General features: G+C 37.2%; 1 protein-coding gene across 1 annotated transcript in view; it reads left to right on the top strand.

Annotated features, from left to right (window-relative positions):
• LOC129766236 (uncharacterized) overlaps positions 1-6,676 on the top strand; it is a 204,794-nt gene extending 198,118 nt beyond the window's left edge. The window contains exons 2-6 of the mRNA XM_055766753.1: positions 5,566-5,703; positions 5,761-5,935; positions 5,994-6,199; positions 6,320-6,450; positions 6,529-6,676. Coding sequence (XP_055622728.1) covers positions 5,818-5,935; positions 5,994-6,199; positions 6,320-6,450; positions 6,529-6,676 — 603 coding nt within the window. The 5' untranslated portion in view covers positions 5,566-5,703; positions 5,761-5,817. The remainder of the gene's footprint in view (positions 1-5,565; positions 5,704-5,760; positions 5,936-5,993; positions 6,200-6,319; positions 6,451-6,528) is intronic.
• Positions 6,677-15,908: the final 9,232 nt, after the last annotated feature.

The raw sequence follows: 15,908 nt of genomic DNA, 5'->3' as shown, positions 1-15,908 counted from the left end.
TGAGTCTCGAGGTTTTGGCAGGTGTACTCCCACTAAAAGATCGCTTCAATTTATTATCTCTTCGGTTCCTCATCCGGTGTAAGGTTATGAATCCATTGGTGATCGGAAATTTTGAGCAATTGATCGAGCTAAATTTTCATTCTGGATTCATGAATTCATATCATGAATTCACCTCTATGCAGGTTGTTCCTTTTTCGTATATTCCCAACCGTGTTTGTTTTCCTGACTACATCAATTCCTCTGTACATTTCGATCTGTTCATGAAGGAGAAAATCCATGAAAATCCAGATTATCTTAGATTGGGGTTCGTTCCTACAATCTTCAATGCAAAGTATGGGCGTATCAATTGTGATAATATATACTTTACTGATGGGTCCTCTATGAATGAGTCCACAGGATTTGGAGTGTTCAACGTATTTTTTAGCACCTCACACAGTCTTCAGAATCCTTGCTCGGTATATATTGCTGAATTGGCAGCGATATACTGGGCGCTGGACAGCGTCGCCTCACGACCTGTTGAACACTATTACATTGTAACGGATAGTCTTAGCTCTGTCGAAGCTAAGTGAGGCCGGAAAAGCACTCGCCGTACTTCCTTGAGAGAATACGAGAAATTTTGAGTGCTTTATCCAGACGCTGTTATGTCATTACCTTTGTCTGGGTCCCTTCACATTGCTCAATTCCGGGTAATGAGAGGGCTGACTCATTGGCAAAGGTAGGTGCAATTGAAGGCGATATTTATCAGCGTCAAATCGCCTTCAATGAATTTTATTCTTTAGTTCGCAAAAATACCATCGCTAACTGGCAACGCAAGTGGAATGAAGATGAATTGGGCCGGTGGTTTCACTCGATTATCCCTAAGGTTAGCCTCAAACCGTGGTTCAAAAGTCTAGACTTGAGTCGGGACTTTATCCGCACCTTCTCCCGACTCATGTCCAATCACTGTTCGTTAGATGCACTACTCTTTCGTTTCAATCTTGCCAGCAGCAATCTCTGCGTTTGTGGCCAAGGTTATCACGACATCGAGCACATTGTTTGGTCGTGCGAGGTGTATCTGGTCGCCAGATCAAATTTAGAAAACTCCCTTCGGGCCCGAGGAAGACAGCCCAATGTGCCGGTGAGAGATGTGTTGGCTCGGTTAGACCTTGATTACATGTCCCATATATATGTTTTCCTTAAAGCTATAGATCTTCGTGTGTGATTGTCCCTACATCCTTATACCCTCCTTTCCTTCCTTTGCGGGTAATTCGTCCCCTTTCTATAAATAGTAGAATAAGTTGAAATGTAAATAAACTATAGATATACGAATAGATTTAAGAATTGAGTGCTCATCAACATTGTTACAATTTCCTTATATCCCATCCTTCTCCTAAAAATATGTCACCCTTCTAAACTCGAGTACACCGCGAGTAATCGGTTTTCCACCTTACTAATCATAGATGTAAGAAAATTGTTTCTATATATATATAGTTTTAAAAATATATTTAAGAATTCGGCTCCTTTAAACTTAAGTAACTGAGCCTGTAAAAATAAACGATTAAAAAAAAAAAAAAAAAGTCCTTACTCTGCAAGTATCTATGAATGAATAAATGAAAATGAAATGATAATGGGCCTGATCACGACTGTCACTTCACGGTGAAAACGAAATGAATTGTATGCAATTTGTATGCATTTCATTCCGTTTTCACCGTGAAGTGACGTTCGTAATCAGGCCCAATATGTTTTCTGCCAACGCTAGTATGGGTGTATAAGTATCATTAAACAGATGAGTAAATTGAGACTTAAGTAGTAGATTCTATTCTAATTTTACAGATATTTAATTTACTGATTTTCCTTTGCAAAAAACAGTTATGGTGCAAATTTCGATACAGATTTTTGAAAGAAAAAGTACAGATAACGAAGGTTTTGAAAATGTGGCAACACTGGCAGGGAGTGATCTTCTAGTTCTAGTTATTCGGTTCATTGTGACCTTGCATATGGCGAAATATGATCGATCACAGGAAGGCTGATTTACCCACACTCTCGATTTCCGATACATCTTCCTAACCTGCGCTCCTGTCCAGCCACAGTACTTCAGCCTGATCGTTGTCACCTTTACCGCAATCGTTCGAATTTTTTTCGGAACCGTTCCAAAAAAAATCATAGCTCCGAAGCCAGCTATCCGATTAAATATAATGTTCAACTAAGTTCTTGTAAAATCAATGAACTTTCAAATACTTTTTTTTAATACTTCGTCCCGCCCAAAATTTATTTTTCGTTATCACACCCACGTTTTCTTACTAAGCGCTCGTTCATGGGCCCAATCGCAGAACTGTTCATTGATCGATCTTCTAATCCACCTCTTAAAATTATTACTTACTATAAAATTTCAGAGGGGGTCTCCGTAGCCACATTGGTTGCGCGTTCGCATAGTAAGCGATCGATCGTGAGTTCAAAACTCAGGGCCCTCATTGACCACCTTTGTGTTGTTACAGAATAGCTACGTCCACGCAACAATCATCAGCGATGGAGATCGATCCACGGTCGAAATAAGATCGATTCATCCATACAACTGCTCTGCTCTGCCAGACACATCGGGCTACTGTTCTATAAATAACTCAACAATGATCAAACAACTGTCTCCGCTGTCCGGTGGTCCAACTGGATAATGGAAGAACAGAAAGAATACCCTTACGCCTAAATGGCTACTTTGTGAATGTACCATATGTAATGGTATAGAAGGAATACTGGCGAATGGCAACTGTGTAATGTGCTAATTATAGATATGATAACCGTGTGACATGTACACGATTAAAATTCGGCTCTGTTACAGCTAAAATGCTAATGAGCCTTAAATAAATAAATGGGATAAAAAAAAATAAAATTTCAGTACTTCTACCGACATTATAATATCAGATTATTTTCAGACACAATTCTCGTGCAAGATTTGTCCGTTACATGGAATAAATGTTTGATACAGAAAATATTATAGAATAAAGACAGCCCTAAATTGAACAATTCCTTTCTCGAGTTTTGCTCTTATCAACACATTCGGCGATCCATTTTTATTTATATAGATAGAAGAAGACATACGAGTGCGTTTTATCAAAATAAAGAGGTGTCATTCCATCATAGAAACATTTCTTGTACCCAAAAACCCTCAGATCCCAAAGTTGGATCCATTCGCTTGATTAGTTCTCAAATTATGTAGAAATTTGTGTTTCATTTCTATGGGAGACCCCACCAAAGAGAGGAGCACATGAGCGATGCACATGTGTTGGTGCTCGCGATACTTTCTCGTGTACCTGCCTCAAAGTGACATTTGATGCTGTCGGGGAAGTTGTGCTTCTGGTTTTAAAATTTTAATCTTCGTAAAATGGCACGTAGAACAATTAGTAATTAAGAACTGCTTCACATAAATATGGCACGAGCATCCTGTACACAACACATGTACATCGTTCGCATCGAAACGCGACGAGGCATTCCTGAACGCATCATAAAATTTGATACAAGAGAAGAGAAAGAGCCAAAACCAAGCTCACGTGTTAAAGCCCGGTCTTATCACTTGCACATGAAAGAGTTGTGAGGAAGAAAAAAATCGATACTCGTCTCTCGAAATTTAAGCGCGCACAGGAAGTCTGCTCGCTCGGGTGCCTTTTGCCTCGCTCATTTGTTGCAGACAGCTTCCAGTGACTTTGTGAGATGCGAAAGCACTCTGTCTCTTTTGTGTACTGTGCGAGATCTCGGAAAGTCTACTTCTGAAGGCGCGTCCACATTATGCCGAATGATGCCGATCAGCCTGTACCAGGCGGCATACTCGGTTCGTTGTGTAATGTGGACGCTACATCGGGAGGTGCACCCGTGGCCGAGTGGTTAGCGTCTCACATTATCATGCCGGGTGTTCGGGTTCGATCCCCGTTCTGGCCGGGGGATTTTTTCGTCAAAGAAATTTCCTTCGACTTGCACTGTGATCACGCGTATTCTAGAGCTTGCCCCTCGGAATACATTCAAGGCGTGTTATTTGGCTTAGAAAATCTCAACTAAGTATTAATAAATGACGCTAGTTAATGCATACGTTGGGACGGCAAAAGTTCCATAGGGAACGTTAACGCCATTCAAGAAGAAGGACGCTACATCGGGTGCACGAAGCCGAAGCCTCATCGGATGTACGAAGCCGTCACGAACACATGAAGCACAATGTCGTCAACGCTAATTTACTTTCTCGAACCGGACCTACTTGTTTCGAGTTGGGTTCGGTTTGTTTCGAGTCGGTTTTCGGCACGTCGGCAAGCCCGGGCGATACGTCCACATTTACTCGGCTTTACCGGGCGGCCAAGGCCGCTCGGCGTAATGTGGACGCGTCTTGAGATTCATCTTCTTCTTCTTCTTCTTAAATGGCCCTAACGTTCCTAGAGGAACTTCGCCGTCTTAACGTAGTATTACTTGCATTATTTTAATTAGTATTCAGTTGAGATTTCTATGCCAAAAAACACGCCTTGAATGCATTCTGAGTGGCAAGCTTTACAATACGCGTGAACACAGTGCAAGTCGGAGGAAATTTCTTTGACGGAAAATTCCCCCGACCAGAACGGGAATCGAACCCCAACCCCCGGATGGGACCACACTTCACACTTCTGAGAGTCATAAACTATGTTAATCATCGATCGAGATTCCACTTGCTGCAGTTACGGCTTTTACACGCTTCCGTAACGCGCGGTAGTCCCAATAATGTAGCCTGGTTCCATTTCTATTCAGGTACAGGACAATATTTGTCTGGGGCTTGCCGTACTCAGGTGGCGTTTAGAACAAGTCTTGGTATTCATGACACGCCATACTGAGCAAAGTAATGAGCCTCATCGTTGGAGATGATTTTGTGATTAAAATCACTATCTTCTTCAAGATTCGCCAGAGACCAAATGAAGAAGTTACAGCGCTTCATATGGTTCTTCACTCAAGTTCTTCAGTCAATTTGATCTTGTAAGGATGTAGCCCATGATCTTTTTGAAGAACCTCGAACTATTCTATTCTTTCTCATAGAATGCGTTCCTAAGGGAACCTCACGTCTCATAGTAGTATCATATGTGTCATTTTCAAAAATTATTTAATTTAGATTTCTACACTGAATAAAGTGCGATACACATACAACGTCACTATCAACGTTCCATCAACTATTCTCTTGGGCTTATATTGCCGATCGCGACGTTGCCGTTGATGGTGTATGGCAATGCGGCGCATGATTATATTTGTAACGCACATACAACACACGCCTTAATTTTATACTTAGTGGTAAGTTCGAGGATTCGCATATATCAGTGCAAACGGCTAAAATTTGGCCTCAAATCAGATCGGGAATCGAACCCTCTTAGCCCTCGGCCTGCTAAGTGAGACGCCAGTTACTCAGCCATGGCAGTTTTAATAGCTCAACTCAAATTGAAACTGAACTTTAATGAACTTTAATGAAACTGAAAATGGAATCACATCGGAACGACCATCCAAGTAACCCACGAAGTCCACTGGACGTTTTACGTCGATATTAATGAACGTTTAAAACCAACTCATATCATATCCATCGTTATGTTTCGGCAGTTGAAAATCACATGTGATAAACTATTTCTCGCGAACGATTTACTGAAGAGAGGTAATATTGACTTGCTTCAAAACCAAATCAACGAAGGGCCAAACAAATGGAATCAGAAGCGAGGAAAAGGCATTCTGTCAATATCAGTGAGTTACTTTGTATTCCAAAACAAAATTTAAAAATTGAGATTTATTTCCGATTAGTCCATACCACGCCCCTACAGTATACGGTTGGCCAAATTCCAAGATGAGCCACATATAATGCACTTCATACGGGAGAATTTCTACTGTGAGGAGCCGTTGATGCGAAGTCTTAAAATCACAAAATCTGTAGCGAACGCTACCTTGGAATGCTATTTGAGTGCACAATTGAAACATGGTAGAGGATAAGTATGATGAAAATGTGACCGTAAAAATCTGTCTTGCTCTGATTTTAGGATTCAGTATGCTAGCCGTGGCAAAAGATAATCGAATAGTTGGAGTTGCGATGAATCAGCGGAACTGTCAGTGGGATGGAGATAAGCTCAAGCAACAAGGGGATACGATTCAGTGTGATCCTTTGCGAAAACTCTTCTACATCTGGTCAATCGTTTCCACTGAACCGCAGTTACATCAGAAGCTGAAAGCTTCTTGCATTTTCGAGGTATGCACGCACAAATAAGTACAATACTCATGCGCATTAAAGCATACGCGATTAGATGCACTATTCTGCACATGCATCCAAAGTCGCTCATGTGAAATGTTTCTCATCTTTCGCTTCCAGATTTCCATCCTTGCGACCGCACGTGAGGCCCAGCGTCAAGGTATTGCGTTACAATTAACGCTCCATTCCCTGCGTTTGGCACGTGATTTGGGCTTCGAAGTTGCACGAATGGACTGTACCAACGAGTACAGGTTAGTATGTGATCGGGACGGATGCACACGATATGCTGAAGGAACACTACAAAGACCGTCAATGTTTTTCCATTGCAGCTCAAAGGTGGCACATCGAGCGGGTATGGAGTGCATGTGGTCGGTACCGTACAAACATTTGGTGGACAGCGATAAAAAGTCGGTGGTGCAACCGGAGGATCCTCACACCCACATTCGGGTGCACGCAGTTCGACTGAAGGATGTCTGAATAAATTATCATAATTGAATGTTATTTTTCTTTTTATATCGATTGTTCTTACAATATAAATAATAATAACTAGCTGACCCGGCAAACGTTGTTCTGCCATATAATGTATTTCTAGAGAATATTTTGGTTGGTAAAAAACGAATATACTTCAAGAGAGCTTGTATGTTATCGTTCAGATCTGTCAAATTGATCTAAATGATGATTTTCCCAGCGAAACATACACATGTGTACCTCTTACTCACAAAATATAGACAAACTCACAAAATATATGGACGACGTAGAACTGATCAGCCGTTCTCCCGTGATGATGAGTTATACGTACGTGAGAAAAAGTCTCTTTTATATATAAAGATAATAACAAAATATAGTATCAGTGACTAATTAAGTATCATGACCGGCACTAATTAATTCTAGAATGGGTCTTATCCCTTCGGTATCCAATCTAGGTGAAGGGGGGGGTGCCGGTAAAGACGAACACTCTAAGTAAAAGTTGATTTTTTTCGTGAATTTCACAAAAAAATATATAGCTATCTCACCACAAATTGATAGTCTAGGTCTCTTTTTATAATAAAAATTGTTTTTGAGGCAGAAATTTTGAAAAATGAATGTATCCGGTATTTTTGAATAAATGAGATTCAGTCGAGAAAGATGGACACTAACTGAAAATTCAAGTTTATGTACTCGATATGTTTTGGAGGGATTCAAATATGCCATTAAGCTAGACTAAAATCATCTAGAAAAACTTGTAATTTTTCTCTTTTTTTCATATCGTAAATAACTTTTGGCATTCGGAATGATAAATTCCGATTTCGTTTTCAAAACCACTCTGCTGATTCGTCCATGATATGTGGTTGCACTCGCAAACGTAGTTAGTGGTCATCTGTTAATAAAAGAAGGAAGAGATAATCAAATTGTTTTCAAAACAAAATGTTTGTCTTTTGCCGTCTTACCCGACTTGATTAGTATTTTATTTTAGTCAATATTTCTGGAGTAAAAATGAAAAACATCACCGCTAATTCGATAATCTGGAAGAGAAGTGATGGTAAAACATTCACGTGACGAAAAATACCCCGAAAATTACTCGATAACAATGAAAAGATTACGTTTTTGTTTTTATTTACAATTTTAACAGAAAGCCAGCTAAATGTACACAGTGTCAGTGTCAAAGGTATTGATACACTGAATTGCAAGTTTGTATATCATTAATATTTAAAATAAAAAATGTAAAATAAAGGTGTGTCCGTCTTTCCCGACATTCCCCAATCTATCTTTCTTTAGATATGAAAATGGATTTCTGTCTGTCTATCTGTCTGATTGATTCTTATGGACTCAGAAACTACTGAACCGATCGACATGAAAAGTGATACGTAGGGGTTTTTAGGGTCCTAGAAGGTTCTTATGATAGTTCGAGACCGCCCCCCCCCCCCTCGAGAACGGGAATGTCCGATTTAGAGCTGTCTTTTTTCTATCATTTTTTCTGTACCAAACATTTATTCCATGTAACGGAGAAACATGTTATTTGCAAGTGGTTGAAAAATCTTGAATGAGAATTGTGTAGATGTGTAGAAGTGTGTAGATTAGAAGATCAATCACCGAACAGTTTTGCCGTTGGACCCATGAACGTGCGCTTAGTAAGAAAACGTGAAAGTGATATTTGAGCAGGATGAGATTTGCCGGGTCAGCCAGTATAACATAAAATCACTTGACGTTGCATAAAATATTTCAGGAATGACTGATATTCCTCTGATATTTCCATTGACTATATGAAGAGTCAAAGGGAGTATACACTACACGGCAGAGTTGCCAACCTTTCAGCTCTTCCTGTATATTTCCTTTTTTTAACATGTCAACAAACCAGCCAAATGCACACAATCTCCAGTTTTATTTTAATTTTCACAGTTTTATCTAGCTTTTTTTTTTAATTTTTCGGTATTTTCATGTTTTTTACTCCCCAAAATTATATTCTTTCCTTCCAGTTGAGAGAATACAACTACGCTCCGCTCACATCGAAGACCTTTATGACGAGTATCGTCTTTCTCTATTTATATCTACATAGATCTAGTATAAGCACACAAAAATACAGTATGGTGTTTTCTCACTAATTTGCCTCCCTTCCTTTGATATTCAGTTCGATCAGGAAAATTATGTCATTATGTCAGGTGCTGTTATCGAAATGCTGATCAATGAATATTTGTCAGTACAAGTCGGATTAGATTATATATGATTCGATTATACAATTTTGGACTTGTTATAATTAACAAAAATATTTTTTTATAATTCAAATATGACTTATTTCCAGAAAAAATGGCAATATTTCAACGTTAAAGTAAAATTAATCAGCTATTATAAGTACAGTGAGGTGAAAATCGCGATTTTTGAAGATTTTGCTTCAATTTTCACCAGGAATTGTTTGTATCGATATTGCAGAGAAATTAAGAAATATAGAAGTTGGGCGTCAAAGAACAAATTGTAGAGTGGTTAGAGAGCTTTCAATTAATTGATAGAAACAATCAAGTTTAGTATGAATTTTATCAGTAAATTTAATAATTACACATTAAAAATTAATAACTTTTAAAATTTTCACTTCCAAAATGTTATTTAAATCCATTAATTTATATGTTCCATTACTATATTTATTTATTTTTTTATTCAAAGTAAAATGTAACTCTGTCATTGTTGAAATTAAAACATATGCATAGAAGGATTTTTTTTTCATCAAATATCGTTTATCGTTTCCTGAGAGATTCTGGCAAAATTTCACACAACGCAGTAACTGATGCCTAGAGGCGAATAAACCGAAAAGTTTAGAGCCTATATAATTCATTTCGTTCGTTCGTAACTGATTTCAAGACCAATTTGATGAAGTTTTACATTACACTCTGCAATCAAGCTCAAGTTCAATTAAGTTAATCATCAACATGGCAATAATTGATACAATAATCATATGTAAATTGCTCCCTTTCTACAAAGTCTTCCGAATGTTTGCGATCGAATTAAAATCCAAGAAATCGATAATGAATTGAGGTAGATCCGAACCCTGGATTTCACTGAGTTCACTGTAAGCCAACGTCAGGATGCTTCTCTTGGAGTAAAATTTACCCCAAAATGGTATGACATTAATTTTGCTTATCCCAAATTGACGAAAAATATTTTCAACATTCTTGATACTGTCGCATTCCTCAGCAACCATTGGGATTTTTTTTTTCAGTATTCAAATCGAACAAATCAAATCTAGGAAAAAGAAAAGGAACGAAACCTATGGGAGGAATTCAAACTTCCACGAATTATGTAGAAACGAAGAATAATGTAGAAAAATAAAGCAAAGCCAGGAATAGTTAGAATGACACTAAATGTAAAACAGAAGTATGAACTTCAAAGTTTAAAGCCTCTTAAAAACAAAGAAAGAAGAAGGAACAGAAGTATAATGTTGAAATGTATGATAACAAACAGGGAAATCAAAAATGCTTCTTACTGACACAGTCACGGTATATCGTAATTTTTTGTTGTTAATATAAACAAAATTTACAAAAAAAAAAATATTCTCGAGCTCGATCCAGTTTTTTTCCAATCTTTCCAGCTTTTTTAAAAATTTCATTGGAATCTCTGAGGAAAGCCTGATAGCAAACGAGTCTACTGCCTTTTCACCGAAGAAGCCGTTAGCGTTGATCGCACGCACGTTCATTTGGGAGGAAGATACACTCCAAGATAAAGACTGCTTCTACGACTTCATTGAAGTTATTGAAACTGACTCCAAAACGCTCTACGAGACTGTGATTTCCTGCTTTAAGGCAGTATTCTAAATTGCTTTAAACCGCATTTTGTTTTTCAAACGGCCGCCATTTTGTCAAATAACATATTTTTGACTTGTCCGAGATTCATGCGATAGCGGCATTTTTACTGATTCAGAATCTGTTCGATTTTTTTGCTTCAGACAACCAGAAGGGCTGGAATCGTGTACGCCATGGCACAACTTTTTTTTTAACCCCCTCACTTCATCAGCTTGTAACTATTGTAGTTATGATTATTTAATCTCCGTTCAATTTTCGTTTTATTGTTAAAAGATAGATGAACAAATAATGATATAATGGATAGTAAAAATATTCTTTGTTTTATTTCTACGGAGCTCCAAAAAACGTCCGAAATTCCTGTCTCTACACTAGAATATCCCCTTAATAGAGACGGAATACCATACAACTAGAATCTTGTAGTATATTCTGCCGACGGACCTAATAACATGACCGGTCCCGAGAAGTCATTAGGAACGTATCCAAGGAAAGACTGCCCAGACTTGTTCACACTAAAATGTAATTGCTATAGTGTAGCCCTGTGTGCATCATATGTATGTAAACACATGCCTGAGAGAATCGAGCAACTGTGTAAGAACATCTACTTCTATCTAAGCTGTAGTCCTTTACGAAACAAAAAGTTTGCTGGAATTTAAGCTCTCGTAGAGTTGAAACCCCTTGAAAATTCTGCACCCGTCCATGGTGAACCATGGTGAACAATATTAACAGGTTGATTCATAGCGAAAGTCCGGAACTATTCACTTTGTATTTGAGCATGTCGAGATCATTCAGGACACTTTTAAATAACTTTTTCAGGCAGATCATACCATAAACATGACCAATCTGAACAACGTACTGTTTAATCAGGAAAATTATTTCAGTTTGGATAATATTTATTTAGGTGCCGCAACACCAAATGTTAATCAATGAACATTTGAATATTTGAGACAACGCCGTAGTTGAATTCAAGATCGATTCGATAATTTCTTATACTGCATCTTGCAACCATGTTCTAAAACTACTTAATTTCAATGATCCTTGGATCATCAACATAACGATAATTGATTCAACTAATGTCATAGAAAAAAAAGCATATGTTAGTTGTTCCCCTTCTACAAAGTCTTCCGAATATTTGCGATCGAAATTATATTCAGGATAATGAATTTAGGAGGATTCGTATCCTGAATTTTACTGACTTCACTATAAACGAACAAGAATGCTTCATTCTTTTGGGAATTTTTTTTTACCAAATTAAGAGAAATTAGGTATTCCAACATTGCTGATTCTGCCGCATTCCTCAGCAACCGTTGAACGAGAAATAAAAAATTGAAAAATTGAAATTGAACAAGAATAAAAAATGTGCGAGGAATTCTAGCTTCCAAAAATTAAGTGTACATGCATAAAGAACAGTCAGCATTATTCAGAATGACACAAAATGTAAATCAAAAAAATAATGTTAAATTATATTACCACAAACCGGATGAGGAAAGTTAAAAATGTTACGGTACTTAAGTATTAATGCAACTGGAGCGCAAATTTTTATGAATTTATTTTTGTAAATTTATTAAATTTATTCTGATGTTAATGTTATAGGGGGAGATGAAGTCTCCAACTAGTAAGGATGAGGAACCGAGGCGGCTCAACATTGGCCTCAGAATAAATTTTAACGTAGGACTACGTCTAACCGGAAGATATAGGGGGTAAAATTAAAATCTAGAAACTGAACTAGTAGGAAAAAATGAAAGATATTGAACGCTTATAACACGACCATTTCTTAATAGATCGCAAAGGTATTATATATTGAATGGCGTTAACGTTCCCTATGGAACTTTTGCCGTCTCAACGTATGCATTCTCTAGAATACGCGTGACCACAGTGCAAGTCGAAGGAAATTTCTTTGACGAAAAATCCCTCGGCCAGAACGGAAATCGATCCCGAACACCCGGCATGACAATGTGAGACGCTAACCACTCGGCCACGGGTGCACAAGGTGTTTGCATCAATTGATGGGAAATATGTCTACGCATCTATCACAATGAATAACATTTTATTTTTCTTGAGATACACAATTGAATAATTGTGAAATATCAAGCATTGTCCAAATGCATTATGTGCCCATTTTTGATAGGTCCGATTTGTGCTCCTCAAATTGTACCGATAAAAACCAGAGAAGGAGCGAAATACAATATATATATATATATATATATATATATATATATATATATATATATATATATATATATATATATATATATATATATATATATATATATATATATATATATATATATAATCTTGTTGTGGCCTTCGACGTTCAGCTTTTAAAAAACGTTTATTATAATCAACATACAGTTTATTATCTAAATATCATTTATTAAGCAAACGTGGACGGTCACGGAAAGAATTTGAATGAGAACTGAACAGCGTCGTGGGTTCTGCTGCTGGTATATATCGATGAGTAATGCTGATGCAGCGGAACGATGGCTATTGGCTGGCCGCGATCGTACGATGTTTGGAATGTGCTGATCGTGGTCCTTTGGTGTGCATATCATAACGTGATTCATCGGGGGGGTGAAAAAGTGTCGTCCTCGGCACTTGGTTGGTTATTCTGAATTCCTGGCAGGATGTTGTTGAGTTCGAGGTTTATCAACTTCTGGCGTTTCCTTGATTTCCTTTGTTGAGTAGCTTTCAGATGATAATAGATTAAAAATAGAATAATAATCAATAGAGTTGAGGACAGGGATGTCCCTCCTACTAGACTCCATTTCCATTTTTGGTCGGATTCTTGTTGAAGGAATACTTTGTCTAAATGTTTCCTGTTCGAGAGTGCTACTTCTTCTATTTTTGCCACATCGTGATCGTTTATGATTTGCTTTTTAATGGAAAGGTCATGAAGAGCTCCTTGGAATGTTTCAACTTCGCTAATTTTGTCGATTGAAGTAAAGTTGCGTTCCATGTAGGTAACCGTGCAGTTCGAGAAAGATATTATGAAACTTCCGGAAAGATGTCTGTTACTAGGTCCGCAATCGGAACGTAACTCCTGGTCTTTTGCATTAGTGATCAGGACCTTGTTATTAGCTATTAATTTTGCAGATGTTTCTTCACTTTTTTCCATCACACAATGCGGATCGTTGCCCATTATAAGTGGGTAAATGCATGAGTCTTTGAACTCTTTTGTGTAAATGTTTAATTGGACGTAGTTTTCTGGTTCCGTTGTGGTAAGGAGTTGTCTACCTTGTTTGATTACGAATTGGGGATATTCTTTTATAACAATACCGTTCTGATTTATTGGGTATATACGGATAATTGTTGATTCTTCCGGTTCCATTTCTGGGACGTGGATAATGTACAGTAAAGTATTTTCGCTAGTGGCTATTTTTGGGGTCACTAGATTGAGTGCTTCTTCAGGTATGTCCATTTGAATTCCTTGATTGTTGAGGATGGTTTTTATCAGGTTAATTTCTTTGCTGGATAATATTCTGCTATTGGTAACTCGCATTTTAGAGAAGAGTACTGCTTCTTGAATGTTGATTAGAATTTTGTTGATAGTGTCGATGTTCAGAATTGTTGTAATTATGTCGATATCGTCGAGGATGATTTGATTGATATGCTGTTTCTCAATTATTTGATTAATTGCGGTTGTTAATTCAGAGATACTGTTGCCAATCTGTTCGTTGATTTTGATTTGATGATTGTTCTCGCTGACTAGTTGGTTCAAGCTCCTGTTGATGATTCGTAGGTCTTGGGCGTCGGGGCTGCCGGCGATCCATTTCCATGCTGTGCCTATGATGTCCCATCTTCTGGTCCTCTTATGAATAGTTGGTTTAATTTGTAGAAAATTAGAATACAATTCGCGTATTTTATGCTTGCTAATCTGATTAAGTACATTATTATTCTTTTGATTATTGTATACCAAACTTGTAAGTTGGTTGATTGTTGACTCTAGGTCTGTAAGATTAATTGGATGTATTATCCTAATATTTCCCGTTTGGATTTTGCAAGAACCAATCTTCTGCATTAATATAAGATCGTTATGAAGATTTCTTATGGTGAGCTCCTGACATGAAATTCTTGAGATGACGATGATGATTCCTATGTATGAGATGAGCATCTGTAATACAATGTGAGATAGAAAGAGAAAAGTTATCTTTTTTTTGGTCTTTTAATTTTATTTTTGTGTCTTTTTATTTCGCAGTTATTTTTGAATGTGCGATCTGTTACTTCGTTAGCATTGGTTTTGTTGGCTCTAGCTTGTTTTTTGGTACGGATGTTGGGAATAACAAAAACTTCCTGTTTATCATTAATAATTGGAGGTTCCTCTTTCTTTGAATTTTGTTTTACAATTTGTTTTTGTGATTTTTCCATATTTAACTTAGCTTTGAGGAATAATTCTTGTGCGTCTTTAATTATTTCTTGAGGGTTAACAATATTATTTTGGTTAAAGAGAATTTCGTTTGGTGTGTATTGTGTTGAAGAATGTACAGTGTTATTATATAATGCTACAGATAATTTAACAATTGATTTTGTGCCCATAGTTCTGAATTTATGCTTGTTTGTATTAAATATTTCAATAATGGTAGAATGTGCACGTTCTATTTGTCCGTTGGATTCGGAAGATGCTGCGTAGTCTATCTGTGTTCCTAGTTGGCTGAGAAAGTCTTTAAGATGAATAGATCTGAATGTTGTTTCATGATCTGTTATGATTTGTCTGGGCACTCCAAATGTACTTATGTATTTTCCTAGTGCTTTTTGAACATGTACTAAATTCTTTGATTTTATAAATATCATTTGAAGATGTTTTGAAAATGAATCAATAAGTGACAAAAAGGAATGTTTATCTATTATGAATATATCCATGTGTATTCTTTCTAATGGTTTTTCGGTAATGGGCCTAGGAGAAATTTTTATGTTGAATGGTTTCCTCTCATATTTATGGGTATTACATATTTCACAAGAGTTTATAAATTTTCTCACTTTTATGCACATGTTGGGGAAAAAATAAGATCTTTTAATTTGAGCTTCAACTTCGGTAATACCGCGATGTGCCCTTTCATGTTCTTTTGCAATTAATTGGTCCTGTCTATTTTCATTTTGAACATCTTCTACCATTCGGTCTGTGAAAACAAAATGGCCTTTCTGACTAAAGTTTTCCTTGTAAGATTCCTGGATAGTTTGGATGAGGTTTTCTGGAGCCATGAGAGCAGTTTGTCTACCGTTATGAAAGAGTTTGAGAAAGTGTGTAACTTGATCTTTATCGAAAGAATTTTGAGATACTATAGTTCTGTGATAATTTTGGAATAGGGTTTCTTGTATTATGGTATCCAGTCGAGAAATTCTGAAAATCATTTGGTTACGGAAATAATTTAACGGGCGTTCGGAGAAATGGATGAAATAGTTGGAGGAGTCGTCGGCAGAGTGAATTGTTTGGGAATCGGAAAGGTTTGGAT

This window comes from Toxorhynchites rutilus, chromosome 2, assembly GCF_029784135.1.
Source record: "Toxorhynchites rutilus septentrionalis strain SRP chromosome 2, ASM2978413v1, whole genome shotgun sequence".
Taxonomy (NCBI): domain Eukaryota; kingdom Metazoa; phylum Arthropoda; class Insecta; order Diptera; family Culicidae; genus Toxorhynchites; species Toxorhynchites rutilus.
Note: the sequence above shows the minus strand (reverse complement) of the source record. Positions and strands in the feature narration are given on the sequence as shown.